The following is a 16,775-nucleotide window of genomic DNA, read 5'->3' on the forward strand; positions in this document are numbered from 1 at the left end:
GCGGCTTTGGCAAGTGGTTTGTGAGGATTTAATCTTTTCTTCCTCCATGATAGGTGTTTATGGCCTCTGTAGAAAGCAGATGTGACTGAACAATATATCATATAAGTCTTGATAGAGTTACTTGCTTAAAGAGTTGGAATCTAAGAAAAATTTGTCTCTAGTCTGAGACCCTGGAGTGACAGGTTCTGCCCCTGTAATTTGCCTGATTTAACCTCTGTTTTTGCCCCCAGAGGAGTCTCACTATTCCTCATATGGCTTGTTTTCCTTTTCTTCTGAAGAGGTCATCCAAGAATCCTCTCAACCCCAACACCAGTTACTCCAATCAGGATACCTGTAGGAATTATTTATCAGTGTCCTGAAAAGACTGAGTATTGAGTACATCAATTTTCAGAAAAAAAAAAGGAAAATATATGTATTTAATTAGACATATGTTGCATTATAATGATCAAGCATGATGGATTTTCATACATGCATTTGTTCATCGAAGTAATTAAGTACTTAGAATATGCCAGGCATTGCATGTAAAGCCTAATTTATCTCATTTATGCATTTCAGCTCATTTACATACTTTGACTCATTTAATCATCCCAACAACTCTTTGAGTGGTTATATTGTAATCACATTTTTACATGTGAAGAAATTGAGGCTCAAAAAGACTAACCCAGAACTTGAACCTAGGATATTTGACTCCAGAGTCAATAAATGATCTTCATTCATGCTCTTTGCTGGTATGTGTTTAAGGTAATGAGAATATAGATGGGAAGTAGGCAACTGAAGTGAAAAAGGATGGGAGCAATGAAGTCTGGGTTGCAGAAAGCAGTTGAGGCAGAGTCTTAATTAAAATCAGCTGAGGTTCCAAAAGAATCTGCAGACCCCATCTTTAGATCCCGGAAGGTAACAACCACTCCCTGTAGGACTCTTCTGGGATGATCTGGACCTCATTATAGGGGGTCCATCCTGCTCTGGCTTTCAGCAGTTTCTTTTATGAGAAGTGGAAGGGATATGGCTTCTTCAGAAAAAGGATCATAGAAGGAAAGATCGGTTTCTAGAAACAGCTATTTCAGAATATTTCAGGGGGAAAAAAAAGCATCAGGAAACACCCTAATTGAATGGTTCTTGAGAAGGTTGTGAGAAGGGTGTGAAAACTCTCTAGAAGATCCTTGGTGTGCAATTTGTTTTGTGACAACAAATTTGAAGTCCAGAAACCAATAAGAAGGAAAGTATGTACAATCTTTGCATCATGGAAAGAAAAAGAAGGAGCATTTGATAACTGACTTTTTATGTATATATATAAATTTATTGCTTTATTTATCTATGGCTGCATTGGGTCTTCGTTGTTATGCATGAGCTTTCTCTAGTTGTGGCGAGTGGGGGCTACTCTTCGTTGCGGTGAGCAGATTTCTCATTGTGGTGGCTTCTCGTTGCAGAGCAGGGGCTCTAGATGCTTGTGCTTCAGTAGCTGTGGCACGTGGGCTCAATAGTTGTGGCTCACGGGCTCTAGAGCGCAGGCTCAGTAGTTGTGGTGCACGGGCTTAGTTGCTCCACAGCATATGGGATCTTCCTGGACCAGGGCTCAAACCCATGTCCCCTGAATTGGCAGGCAGATTCTTAACCACCTCCACCAGGGAAGTCCCTTGATAACTGCCTTTTATATGTGTGGTCCTTTGTATGAATCACCTCATTTATTTTGCTTGTTTGATTATACTCTGCCTAATTCCTGAAAGGCGGTGTAGTAGATTGCCTTGTTTCATTCTCACTACAATCCTTAGATGCATCCCCATATTACAGATGAAGTAACTAAGGTACAGAGGAGCTAAGCCACTAGCTTGAGGTTATTAGACAGAAGAGGTATCTGAGGAGGCCAAAAGCATTGCCTTTTGCAGCATCATCCTGCTCTCAAACATATCACTCTGCACTTGTGCAAACTGTGCAACTCTGTGAAAAACATCATGCTTTAAAATCCAAGTTTTGCTATCTTCTGGGGGGAAAAAAAACCCATATTTCACTCTGGTTTTATAGGTTGCTGTGTTAGCTGGACCACATTTGGAGGTCTTCAGTCAAAGAAGCTATAGGCACTTTTTAAAATTTTTAGCCAGAATTGCATTCCATGTCTTAAAATGCTGGAAGCCATCAGTCACCAGGCAGGCCAGTGGTAATTGTCAAACCGAGGGTGAGAATGTGGCAGTTGGTAAATCTCAAACTGTGTTCTTCTCTGCAGACTGTGTGTGCTCTTATACAGAAAGAAAAACTTGTTAATGACTTTTTATAAATAAATTCTAGCTTATAATTTTTGTTCCAGCAACAGCTGCTAAAATGTGATCTCCCCTCAAATACTAAACACTTTTCCTTTCTTGTGGAAAGAAAATGTTACACACTCGAAAGCAAAGTCGACCAGGACCACTGTTTGTGTGACCTTGGAAGAGTTGCTTATCCTCTCTGTGACTTCATTATATCTTTTGCCTATTTTAGGAAAAAGTGGGGTAACGTGGGCGAGCTCCTCAAGGATATGGAATATATAGCATTTACCTCTGACTTCTGGAGTCTGACATAGGATGGGTGCTTGGGACTTGTTCACTGACTAGAATTAAACTCACTTGAGTTGAATATGCCTTGAAAGGTTTAAAGGGCTATAGAAATATTAAATGGTAATCATTATCATTTAAAGGGAAGGGAGAGATTAATATTTATATTCTTTAAATATGTATTTTCTTCCTATCTCTAAGAATACTTTCTGGAAAATGTATGCTCCTAAAGTTTTTTATTCATCTCTGAAATTTAAACTAGCAGGGTTAGCAAACTATAGCCTACCATCTGTTTTTGTAAATAAAGGTTTATTGGAACCCAGCCATGCCCATTCTTTTATATTTTGTCTATAGCTGCTTTCATATAAAAGCAGGATTGCATGGCTGTGATGGAGACCATATAGTTAATATGACCATATTTACTGACTCTTTACAGAGAAAGAGTCTCCCACTACCTGAAAATTATAGTATGAGCCACTGGGATACATTTCTTTTTAAAAGCTCTCACTTCATAGTAGCTGCTCCATATATGTCTAAATGGGACAAGATATGTTGGAAAGTGATCCAGGTCATGAATAAATAACACCTCAAAGTGAGAATCCAGAAGAGGGAGCTGTACACACCCTGTTTCTTCAGGAGCTGAAGGCTCTATTATCTATAGCTTATATAATAATTATAGTGTAACAACAACAACAGTATCTAATTATTGAGTGCTTACTAGAGTTATATACTCTGTGTCATAAAATCATCACCACGGGGCTTCCCTGGTGGCACAGTGGTTGAGAGTCTGCCTGCCGATGCAGGGGACACAGGTTCGTGCCCCGGTCCGGGAAGATTCCACATGCCACGGAGCAGCTGGGCCCGCGAGTCATGGCTGCTGAGCCTGCACGTCTGGAGCCTGTGCTCCACAACGGGAGAGGCCACAGCAGTGAGAGGCCCGCGTACCACAAAAAAAAAAAAAAAAAAAAAAAAAAGTCATCACCACAGTTCTATGAAATAGTTAGTAGTATTATCTCTGTTTTTATTTTTTTTATTGAAGTATAGTTGGTGTACAGTATTATATATGTTACAGGTGTGCAATATAGTGTCACAATTTTTAAAGGTTATATTCCACTTATAGTTATTATAAAATATTGACTATATTCCCTGTGTTGTACAATATATCTTGTAGCTTATTTTATACCTAATAGTTTGTACCACTTATTCCCCTTACCCTCCTTATGTTGCCTCTCCCCCCTTCCCTCTCTCCACTGGTAGCCACTAGTTTGTTCTCTACATCTGTGACTCTGTTTCTTTTTTGTTGTATTCATTAGTTTGTTGTACTTTTTAGACTCCACATATAAGTGATATCATACAGTATTTGTCTTTCTCTGTCTGATGAATTTCACTTAGCATAATGTCCTTCAAGTCCATCCATGTTGATGCAAATGGCAGAATTTCATTCATTTTTAATGGCTGAGTAGTGTTCCATTGTGTATATATACCATATCTTCTTTATCCATTCATCTGTTGGTTGACACTTAGGTTGTTCCCAAATCTTGGCCATTGTAAATAACTCTGCTATGAACATTGGGGTGCATGTATCTTTTTGAATTAGTGTCTTTGGTTTTTTTAGCATATATACCAGGGATTGGAATTGCTGGATCATATGGTAACTCCATTTTTAGTTTTTTGAGAAACCTCCATACTGTTTTCCACAGTGGCTGTACCATTTACATTTCCACCAACAGTGTAGGAGGGTTCCCTTTTCTTCATATCCTCACCAACATTTGTTATTTGTGTTCTTTTTGATGATAGCCATTCTGACAGGTGTGAGGTGATATCTCATTGTGGTTTTGATTTACATTTCCCTGGTGATTAGTGATGTTGAGCATCTTTTCATGTGCTTGTTGGTCATCTGCATTATCCCAGTTTTTAGATGAGAGGCCTGCCTTGCCCAGGGGTACCCAGTAGCAAAGCCAGGCTTTGAATTCCACATAACCCAATGTGACATTTAGTTTCTGGGTTCCCATTAGAGATATACTTTAGGATTCTGGGCTGTTCCTTTACCATCTCAGCCAAGCACCTTGGTTTCCCTGTCCCTTGGGACATCACATTTTGTTGCATTATTGCCAGCCTGCATGGCTTTCTTTATTCATTTAACAATTATTTCAAACTTACTACTACTCATATGTGCCAGGTACTGTGCTGGGTAATGGGGACATCACAAGAACCAGTCAGATACAGTCCTTGCCTGGATGAAGCTTAAGTTCCAGTGAAAATGATGGACATTAATCAATCACACAATAAATATTTAAATAAAACTATCATATGTGTTTCAAAGGGGAAAGGCACAGGATGCCATGAGAGTGGGTTATAGAGACCTCTCTCAAGAGATGACCCTTGAGTTGAGAACTAAAGTTGTTCATAAACAGGAGTCAGGCACAGAGGGGAGGGAAGTGTGTTCTAAGCAGATGGATGGTATGTGCACAGGCTCTAGGGAAGGAGGAAGCATGGTGTGTAAGGGAGACAAAAAGAAGGTCTCTGTGGCCAGAGCACATCCAACAAGGGGACATGGATGGAAAAGTCAGGGACCACACAAGACCTGTGCTCAGATTTGGGTCTTTGTCTTAAAAGCAATGGCAAGCCACTGAGGTGTTTGAGCAGAGGTAATCAGTGTGGTGGTGTTATCACTCCAAATGTTGTGTGTGATCCTCCGTTACAAGGCTGCTCTTTCCTCAGTTCAGTAAGGGACTTCTGCTAATGCAGCAACACACTGAGACAAACTAAGGTGTATACATCATGATCTGAAAACACAGCTGGTTGCTCTGCCGTGGCCTGAGGGATGAGTCAGCCACAGCCCTGCGTGCAATGGTGAGTCAGCTCACTGCTGAGAAGTGAAGAATCGATCTGAAACCTTTACACCAGAGGCTGCGCCCAGCCTAACCAATGACAAGGATAGCTTGCTGTCAACTTGGAAGCCTGCTTGCAGCAAGTCTTCTCATTTAGTAAAAATAACTACTTGTCGATTAGCTTGAAAGATGGGTTACTTGTCACCAAAGGCCAATGTTTGCCTGGCTCCTCACTTCAGTTATGGGGAAGAGAAGAAACTTTGCTTTTGGTCCTAAGAGAATTCTAGGACATAAACATAATTTTCCATCACCCTTAGAATGGAATCCAGACCCCCTAGCTTGGCCTGCCAGGCTCTCCACAGTCTTGTCCTGCTTCCTTATTCGTCCTCTCATGTCACTCTCCCTCACTTTTTAGTTGCTCAAAAAATCCTTGTTGAACAAATGGATGTACAAATGACTGTATAATCTTGGACAAGACATAGCTCCTCTCTGATCTCAGTTTCTTCATTTTTATTTTTATTTTTTATTTTTTATTTATTTATTTTTTATTGCGGTACGTGGGCCTCTTCACTGTTCTGGCCTCTCCCGTTGTGGAGCACAGGCTCCGGACGTACAGGCTCAGCAGCCATGGCTCACGGGCCCAGCTGCTCTGCGGCATGTGGGATCCTCCCCAACCGGGACACGAACCCGTGTCCCCTGCATCAGCAGGCAGACTCTCTACCACTGCGCCACCAGGGAAGCCCTCTTCATTTTTAAAAGTGGGCTAGCCTGGGTTTTTTTTTTAAAGGTCCCATCTCTATGAGATGCAGAATTGGGAGTTGTTCAGCAAACACTTGCTAACATATCCTCTAAGCCATGTCCCATGATAGGCACCAGGGATAACCCTGCTCTTGAGATGTTTATTCAAAAATAGATACAAACATAAAGAAAACATTTTCAAAATCACAGGGGGCATGAATGTGAACTTTATAGTCATAGGAACTAGGCACAATCCTAACGCTACCACTTTCTTGAGCAAATAATCTCTCAGTGGCCCAGTGCCCAGTGACCTATGACTTAAATGGAGATAATGTCACTAACTCATGGAATTTTGTGAGATTTAAGTGAGATGATGTTATTGCTGACATTGTCTCTGGAACAAAGCAGTGCTCAACAAATGTTGGAGATGATCATCAATAAATGATGATGATGACTGACATCAACAGGATATTCAGCACCCATATGACTATGCCAGTTGTCAGTGACTTACATCTGTTCTGATTACTTACTACCAATGCCATCCTGGTTGTAAGATATTTTGAACTTGCCCACTGAATGAAAGCACATGGTAGCAGAGAGGAGCTGCAGTTGATGCTCAGTGTCAGTGGTTCATGGAAGGTGTCCTGGGGAAGATGAGGCCAAAGCTGAGCTGTAAGGTAAAGAAGGGTAGACAAAGCCTCTTCTGTCAACTATGCCCTCCAACAGTGACCAGAGGAATCTTTCAAAAGTGCACATCAGAAAAAACAAACAAACAAACAAAACAATGCACAAGAGATCAATTGATTTCTTCCTTAAAACCAATGGTTACGTGCTGCACTTGGAATAAAATCAAAGATCCTCACCATGGTTTACAAAGCCCTGTATGTGCTAGTCCCACCTCGAGCCACCTTCACCCTTCCCAACTATAGTCAGCTATTTAGCCCTACCTCAGACTCTTTGCATTGGCTGCACTCTCTGCCAACAATGCACCTCCCTCCAGTCCTCCCATGCCTGGCTCCTCTTCATCAGCAGAACTCAGTTCCAATGTCACCTCTGTAGAGAGACCTTCACTAGCTACACTACCTGACATTGTCTCCACTCCTGCATGCCAACCCCCAATATTTCCACTACTGTCATTCATTTTGCAAGCCAAAACCTTGTTTTGTTTCCTTCAAAGTTCTTACCACCATCTGAAATTATTTCTAGGAGGACAAGGATTTTATCAGTCTCGCTCCCACTGGCCTCAGCACATGGTTGACCCTCAAAAATATTTTGAATGAACAAATTCCAGGTCCTTGTAAAAGACTGAGGTGAGACAGCATGTTCTGGGATGAGAACACAAGATTAAAGCTAGTGCCACACAATGAAGAATCACATCAGATCTCAGAGAACTTAGAAAATGCTCTGGATCACAGCATGTACCATGTCTGAGCATCATGAAAAGTCCAACAATATCTTATTTCTCCCTCTAAGATAGCCATTTCTCAGTCTTGCATTTCCAGAAAGCTTCTCTAAAGTTCAGACACCTGTCTAAACTAATTAAAAAGTCAAGATTATAAAATAATTTCCAGTATTCCAGGCTTAACTCTTTCACATGATAATTCCAACTAAGCTAGCAGAAGCCCTTGGGTTGTCTCTTTAATGAATAGCTAAAAGTGGTGTCTAATTAGAATGTCATCATTAGCCCCCAAAGAGTTTGTTCTTGTAAGCAGTTTCAATATTGTCCCTGCAGTTCTAGTTGCCCCATACACTTGCTCAGAACATCAAGCATTCACTTATAAATCTCCTATGTCACATCAGACACTTTGATTACCTTGAGTAAGCACCAAAGTCGGTGTTCAAACTACAGCTTAAGTGCTCATCCAAATTATTCAAAATTCTGACTTTGTAAGGTTTGGATTTTAAAATATTACTCATAAATGGCAAAAGGCAATCCACAGGCATCACTTTCAGAACCCACTTTCCAATCTTATACTCTCTTCCTAGCAGGATATCATTTGCACATAGCTGCTCCCCAACCCCAAATTAATAGCAGGAGAAGCAGCATATCCCCTTCCCCCAGACCCACCCACACCTATGCACCGTGTATGTGGTTAGTGTGTATTTGATTGGCCCCATTGTGCCTACCTGGGGAAAAACAAAATCAACGGCTGCAGGAATTATAATTGCTACTGACAAGGACCTTGGGGGGTAGGTGAAAGGGAAGCAGTGCTTTTTCACAGTTAAGCCCTGCTGTTGCTTCATGAATATCCCTCTTGCCTTTGATGCCAAAATTGTGTTCTGACAGGTGGGAACAAGAAGCCTGGCCATTGCCAAGTTGCCTCCTGGGGTCTTCTGGTGGTTCTGACTGGTCTGAGGCCTGGGGGATCACTTGGTGCCCACTCACCACACACATGCACATCCTATAAACTACAAAGTCCTATGGAATATTCTCCATCTTGAAGACCACCACCTGAAATTATATCCTCCTGACCTCTGGTCTCTCCCTGCTCCAGTCTCCCTCTTACAGCCCATAGTGATTATAGTATCTCCTGTTCAAATCTCTTCTCTGGCTCCTAATCTAAGCCTCCTATGATCTGAACTCAGCCTATCTTGCAACATACATAAAGTATGTACCCCTAAATTCAGCTGAAGTGAACCAGCGGAATGGTGAACAGCCAGACAAAATAGGGCCCTGCTAACCAGCCAGCAGTATCTGCTAAACCAGTACTTCTCAACTACTAATAATGTACATTCATTCAAATCACGGGAAAGTGTTAAAATGCAGATTGTGATTCAGGAGGTCTAGAGTAGGGCTCAAGATTCTGCATTTTTCTAACAAGTTCCCAGATCCTGAGGCTGTTGCTGGTCCCTGCACTGCACATTGAGTAGGAAAGTACTATGTCATCTTTTTCACGTATAATTCATGTGTGGGCATGTGGGGGTATGCTGTATTCAAAATAGCTTTATTTTAAGATTATGTTAACTCTATAAAATCACCATTTTTGCAAATCAAAAAGTCAATTTCATATGGTTCATCCTGATCTCAGAATCTTAGCCAACTTACCTTGGAACATAAAGGAGGCAAGACTTCATGTCAAAATTCCAAATGTACTCACTTGAGCTTAGAGCAGAGCACAGCCTCACCCCTATACTTGCCACAACCCTGGCCCCTATGGAATCCTACCCTATGGGGCATCCAAGAGACATCTTCCTACCTTTTTCAGTCTTATAAGTTGGAGAGAAGAATCACTTCACTTGATTGCTTTCCACTTCTCTGTTCTCCAAGCCTAGTTCTCAGAATATACTGAAATTTCAAGGCATGCCTTGAAGATCTGGCACATCTCCAGGTGGTTTTCTAGGTCACCTGGTGGGAAGATCTTAGCAGATGGTAGGATGTGTTTTGATTCTCATTAAGAAGCTTACTCAACACTGAAAGGAGGTGTGGCAGGTCTCCCTATAGCTCCTGGTTCTCCACCTACAGAAAGTCCTGGCTGTGTGGGTGGGAGGTAGGGAGGGAGGAGATTGATGAGCACAGGCCTGTAAGCCTGCCTGGCCTGAGTCCTGCATAGGCAGAGCAGATTCACTAGCCCCTGCCTGCCGTTGCCTTTTTTGATGGCAGAGTAACTGCTGTATAACCATCTGCCACCATTGGCAAAACTCACAAGAAGTGAAGTAGCACTAAACAAATAGGATATTTCAAGAGCAGCAATAACATGTGTTCCCTCCATGAGAAGCTCTACTGATTCAAGATGTTCAGGATATTATCAGATTCAAGGGACCATCCATCTGAGTGGACAGTGATGGGATACTGATGCTCAATGATTATGTTGTACTGGTTCTCCACTCCAGCTGCCCTCTAGCTGAAGAGTTTTTAACAGACATCAGTGTCTTGTTCCCACCCTAAATTAATCAAATCAGAATTTGGGGGGCAGGCATAGGTGGATTTTAAAAGCACCCAGGTGAACTGGATGCACAGTGAAGGTTGCAATTCACTCTGTTAGAGATGTTTTATTCAAAGATTAAGGAAACGTACTCTTTTTTGATCATTGACTTTCTCAGCTTCTAAAACTACACCTCCTTTTTAAATTCAACATAGGATGTTGGGATTAATGAATACTCTTTATACTTTCAGAGTCATAAATCACTTTTACATACACCATCTTTTTAGATTCTCAAATCAGCTTGTGGAAAATGCTAATACCATTATAGAAAGACAATGCTAGGCTTGCTGTGACATTGTTTCCGAGAGACAAAAAAAAAAAAATGGAAACAACCTAAAAACTAGTGAGAGGATGATTAAATATGTTATGGGGCATTTATGTGATGGAGAATTCTACAGCTATTAGAAAGATTTAGGTAGATCCATACACATTGACTTAGAAAGATAGCTACAGACTACTTTTAATTTTTTTTAATTTAAAAATCAAGTTCACAGTTACTTATAAATGATTCCATTTCCATTGTTTTTCCACTTTTCATTTTTTATTTTTATTGAGATATCTTTGACATATGAAAATTGTATACATTTAAGGTGTACAACTTGATATTTTGATGTACATATACATTGTGAAAAGATCACCACAATCAAACTAAATAACATATCCATCACCCCTTCATAGATACATGCGTGCGTGTGTGTTGTGTGTGTGATAAGATTCAATTTAGTGCCACATCTTCTTTATCCATTCATCTGTCAATGGACACATAGGTTGTTTCCATGTCCTGGTTATTGTAAATAGAGCTGCAATGAACATTGTGGTACATGACTCTTCTTGAATTATGGTTTTCTTAGGGTATATGACCAGTAGTGGGATTGCTGGGTCATAAAGAAGATTTGGCACATATATACAATGGGATATTACTCAGCCATAAAAAGAAACTAAATTGAGTTATTTATAGTGAGGTGGATAGACTTAGAGTCTGTCATACAGAGTGAAGTAAGTCAGAAAGAGAAAAACAAACACCGTATGCTAACACACACACACACACACACACACACACACACACACACACACACATGGAATCTAAAAAAAAAAAAGAAAAGAAAGTGGTTATGAAGAACCTAGGGGCAGGACAGGAATAAAGATGCAGATGTAGAGAATGGACTTGAGGACACGGGGAGGGGGAAGGATAAGCTGGGACGAAGTGAGAGAGTGGCATGGACTTATATATACTACCAAATGTAAAATAGATAGCTAGTGGGAAGCAGCCCCATAGCACAGGGAGATGAGTTCTGTGCTTTGTGACCATCTAGAAGGGTAGGATGGGGAGGGTGGGAGGGAGATGCAGGAGGGAGGAGATGTGGGGACGTATGTGTATGTATAACTGATTCACTTTGTTGTAGAGCAGAAACTAGCACACCATTGTAAAGCAATTATACTCCAATAAAGATGTTAAAAAAATTAAAAGGATTTAATTTAAGATCTATACTTTTAGCAAATTTCAAGGGTGTAATACAATATTGTTAACTATCACCACCATGCTGTATATTAGAGCTCCAGAACTCATTCACCTTCATAAGTGAAACTTTGTACCCTTTGATGAACATCTCATTTCCCTTTCTGCTCAACCCCTGACAACCACCATTCTATTCTCTCCTTCTATGAGTTGACTATTTTAGATTCTACATATAAGTGAGTTCATACAGTATTTGACTTTCTGTGTCTGGCATATTTCACTTAGCATAAGGTCCTTCAGGCTCATCTGGTTCATCTATGTTGTCACAAATGACAGGATTTCAGTTATTTTTTATCACTGAATAATATGCCAGTGTGTTGGGAGGGGTATGTATCACATTTTCCTTATCCATTCATCCCTCAGTGGACGCTCAGGTTGTTTCCATATATTAGCTACTGTGAACAATGCTACAGCGAACATGAGAGTGCAGATATCTCTTTAAGAGCCAGATTTCATTTCTTTTGGACATATACACAGATGGGGTTGCTGGATCTTATGATAGTTCTATTTTTCATTTTTTGAGGAACTCCACTTTTCATTTTTTGAGGAACCTCCATCCAGTTTTCCATAGTGGCTGCACCAATTTACATTCCCACTAACAGTGCACAAGTGTTCCCTTTTGTCCACATCTTCACCAACACTTGTTATTGCTTGTCTTTTTTGTAATAGCCATTCTAACAAGTGTGAGGTTATATCTCATTGTGGTTTTGATTTGCATTTCCCCAATTATTGGTGATGTTGTGCACTATTTCATGTACCTATTGGTCATTTGTATGTTTTCTGTTAAGAAATGTCAATTCAAATTAGCCCATTTTTTATCAGGTTATTATTATTATATTTTTTTTTTTTTGCTATTGAGTTGTTGTGAGTTACTTGCATATTTGGAATATTAACCCTTATCAGATACATTGTTTGTGAATATTTTCTCCCATTCTGTAGGTTACCATTTTGCTCTTTTGATTGTTTCCTTTGCTGTGCAGAAGCTTTCTAGTTTGGTACAATCCCACTTGTCTGTTTTTGCTTTTCTTGCCTGTGCTTTTTGCTGTCATAAAAAAAAAAAAATACTGTCAAGACCAATGTCAAGAAGTATTTTCCTATGTTTTCCTCTAGTAGTTTTATAGTTTCAGGTCTAACATATAAGTCCTTAATCCATTTTTAGTTGACTTCTGCATGTGGTATGAGATAAGGGGCCAATTTCATTCTTTTTCATGGGATATCCAATTTTCCCAACATCATTTATTGAAGAGTCTGTCCTTTCCCCATTATGTGTTCTTGGAACCCTTGTCAAAAATCAGTTGACCATAAGTGTGTGGATTTATTTCAAGGCCTTCTGTTCTGTTCCACTGGTTTATGCATATGTATCTATGCTGTTTTAGTTACTATAGCTTTGAAATACATTTTGGAACCAAGAAATGTAATTCCTCTAGCTTCGTTCTAACTTCGTTCTTCTTGCTCAAGATTGCTTTGACTTCTCAGGGTCTTTTGTGGTTCCATATGAATTTTAGGGTTTTTTTTCCTATTTATGTAAAGGATGCCTTTGGAATTTTGATAGGGATTGGATTGAATCTGTAGATCACTATAGTAGCATGAATGTTTTAACAATATTAATTCTTCCAGCCCACAAACATAAGCCTGTCTTTCCATTTATTTTCTTTAATTTGCTTCATCAGTGTTTTATAGTTTTCAGTGTGCAAGTTGTTCACTTCTTTGGTTGAGCTTATTCCTAAGTATCTTATTTTTGTTGTTGCTACTGTAAATGAGATTTTTTTTAACTTCCTTTTTGGATAGTCCATTGTTAGTGTACAGAAATGCCACTAATTTTTGTATACTGAATTTGTATCTGGCAATTTTACTGAATTCATTTATCAGTGCCAAGAGTTTTTTTGTGTGGTTAAGTCTTTTTTTTTTTTTTTTTTTTTTTTTTTTTTTTTTTTTTTGCGGTACGCGGGCCTCTCACTGTTGTGGCCTCTCCCGTTGCGGAGCACAGGCTCCGGACGCGCAGGCTCAGTGGCCATGGCTCACGGGCCCAGCCGCTCCGCGGCATGTGGAATCTTCCCAGACCGGGGCACGAACCCATGTCCCCTGCATCAGCAGGCGGACTCTCAACCACTGCGCCACCAGGGAAGCCCTGGTTAAGTCTTTATTGTGTTCTACATATATGATCATTTCATCTGCAAAAAGAGGCAGTTTTAATTTCTTCCTTTCTGATTTGGATGTCTTTTATTTCTTCTTGTCTAATTGCTTTGCCTAGACTTTGTTGAATAGAAGTGGCAAGAGTGGGCATCCTTGCCTTGTACTGGATCTTAGAGGAGAAATTTTCAGTATTTCTCCATTAATTATGATGTTAGCTGTGGGCTTTTTATATATGGTCTTTATTGTATTGAGGTAAGTTCCTTCTGTTTTTTTGAGATTTTTTATCATGAATGGATGGTGAATTTTGTCAAATGCTTTTTCTGAATCTATTGAGATGGTCATGTGGTTTTTATCTTTTATTACGTTAATGTGGTATATCACACTGATTGATTTGTATGTGCTGAACAATCCTTGCATACCAGGAATAAATCCTACTTGGTCATGGTGTATAATCCTTTTAATGTGTTGTTGAGTTTAGTTTGCTATTATTTTATTAAAGATTTTTGCATCTATGTACATAAGGGATATTGGCCTTTAGTTCTCTGTTCTTGCAGTGTCTTTGTCTGGCTTTAGTGTCAGGGTGATGCTGGCCTCATAAAATGTGTTCAGAAGTGTTCTCTTTTCTTCTATTTTTTGGAAGAGTTTAAGAAGGATTGGTATGAATTCCTCCTTGAATGTTTGGTGGAATTCATCCATAAAGTCATCTGGTCCAGGGATTTTCTTTGTTGAGAGATTTTTGATTACTACTTCAATCACCTTATTTGTACTCGTCTGTTCATGTGTGTATTTCTTCTTGATTCAGTCTTGGTAGGTTGTATGTTTCTAGGAATTTATCCATCTAGTGATTTTTAAGCTCTACACGTATGTGTGTGTGTGATTAATAAGCACAAAAAAAATCTGGAATAAATACTAAACTCTTAATAATCATAATGCTTGGACTGGGATTAGAAAGAGGTGGGGAAGGGTGATTTTTGTATTTTTTTAATTTCTTTTAGTTTGTTACAAAATTATACTTGCATACTGTTAAAAAAAAGCTATTTTATTTATTTATTTTTTAAATATCTTTATTGGAGTATAATTGCTTTACAATGGTGTGTTAGTTTCTGCTTTATAACAAAGTGAATCAGTTATACATATACATATGTTCCAATATTTCTTCCCTCTTGTGTCTCCCTCCCACCCACCCTCCCTATCCCACCCCTCTAGGTGGTCACAAACCACCGAACTTATCTCCCTGTGCTATGTGGCTGCTTCCCACTAGCTATCTATATTATGTTTGGTAGTGTATATATGGACTTGAGGATATGGGGAGGGGGAAGGGTAAGCTGTGACAAAGTGAGAGAGTGGCATGGACATAAAAAGCTATTTTAAAGCCACAGCCTGAAATGAATGCACAAGGGCTCAACAGGGAGATTGCTGATCTTCATTCAATGAAGAGCAAGTTAAGTCCTACACAGTCAGGTGACCTGGGCAGGCTGGTGCATCAGGAGCCTAAGCTATCAGCTCTCTCTCCATCAGAAGCACTGCATCTTGCAGGCTGACCAGTCTCCTCTCAGTGCCACTGAGCTGACTCAGGACCTGGTAATTCCCTGCTTGTCCATGGCCATGAGGAAGATTTACTTGCTGCCAATGGCAGCTGTTGGTGTAGCCTGGAAACATGTCCACCCCTGTAGGGCAGTTCTGCTCCTAATAAGGGAAATTCACTTTACACACACTTTAGGGGAAATGTCCTGGGATGAAGCCAGAGCCAGATGGGCACCAAGCTTATTAAATGCATGGTTGTTACCAGAAAACATTTGCAAATATGTATGGGTATTTTTGTATGTGTGTGCATGTGTGTGTGCATGTATTTTATACATGCACACACACACACACACAGATCATATCCCTGAAATCTCTTCAATTATAGGATTACCTTTCCAATTGTTCTACAATGTACTTTACAATTTACCCCTATGTAGGGTGGATATGCTGTACCTCACATCTTTTAATGCTAGATTGTTGTTCTTATTATTGTTTTTTCCTCCTGCCAGGTGCAGCTCATCCACTATAACCACGAGTTATATACCAATGTCACAGAAGCTGCAAAGAGCCCAAATGGATTGGTGGTAGTTTCTATATTTATAAAAGTAAGTGTATTGCATTCCTTCATTCTTCTCTTCTTGCCATTCCCACCCCAATCAGAATATCAGTTTACGGTCCTGTTGGATCTTAGAAATAGCAACAGAGGTACTATCTAGGCCAAAGAAAAGCTGCAGGGGGTGACTTTTGGTTCCATGAGATTCATGAAAAATAAAGCCCCTTTCAGTGAGATGCAAAAACAATGAGTGACATTTCAGAGCACTGGGGCCTGAGGATTCAGGTAGCTTTTGTCTTAGAGAGAAAAAAGGTGCTGGATCCAGATGCAGGCTTTAAGTCCCACTCATGCAGAGGAATCAGAATGAAGCAATAGAAGGGGAGATGGTTTCTCACTGACACCCCACAGGATTAAAGACCTGTCCATCAGATAACCCTTGGAAAAAGAGATGAAAGGAAAATGTGAGATATCTCTTCACTCCAGGCACTGCACTAAACAGCTCCCTCCAGCTTCCCACAATTGCTCTGAGTATCATCTTTCCCTTCCATTGTCCCTCTCTTTTGTAAGCATCCTTGTGAATAATTAAGCAAAGGTCACCAATGCTGAATTTATGACATCCTAGGGAGGCTCCACATCATCTTACAGTCATCATCAACAACAAACTTCCAACCAAGCAAATTCTAATTTGTTAAAAAAAAATAATAATTACCTTTAACATTTTGACAGGTGTTGAGTGAAACAAGTTTGCAAATTAAAAATAAATAAATAAAAGAAAAAAAGAAAACAAAAGAAACTGTCTTTCCAAAAGGGAAAAAAATCAAAAGCAAAGGGTGGCAGTTCTAAAAGTTGGCAGTCAGTGTGCTAGCCCCTTGGGAAGTTCTAGCCAGACCATTAGAGGAAATGCTCCAATCAGAACTTGGAATCTGATGACTCAATAGAAATTCAGCATTTGGCACTAGTGAGTTTTAACAGAGCTTTCGTGGTGGCATCATCATCACTCAGAAGAATGGGCACAGGGGCAACTCCAGCATCACT

The 16,775-nt window shown here is 39.9% G+C and overlaps 1 protein-coding gene across 1 annotated transcript in view; it reads left to right on the forward strand.

The window, feature by feature from the left end:
- The window catches only part of CA10 (carbonic anhydrase 10), a 525,448-nt gene that overhangs the window by 485,407 nt on the left and 23,266 nt on the right, over window positions 1-16,775 (forward strand). Inside the window, exon 5 of the mRNA XM_082604264.1 lies at window positions 15,697-15,792. Coding sequence (XP_082460390.1) covers window positions 15,697-15,792 — 96 coding nt within the window. The remainder of the gene's footprint in view (window positions 1-15,696; window positions 15,793-16,775) is intronic.

Source organism: Mesoplodon mirus (assembly GCF_964341445.2).
Source record: "Mesoplodon mirus genome assembly, chromosome: 18".
Classification (NCBI taxonomy): Eukaryota; Metazoa; Chordata; class Mammalia; order Artiodactyla; family Ziphiidae; genus Mesoplodon; species Mesoplodon mirus.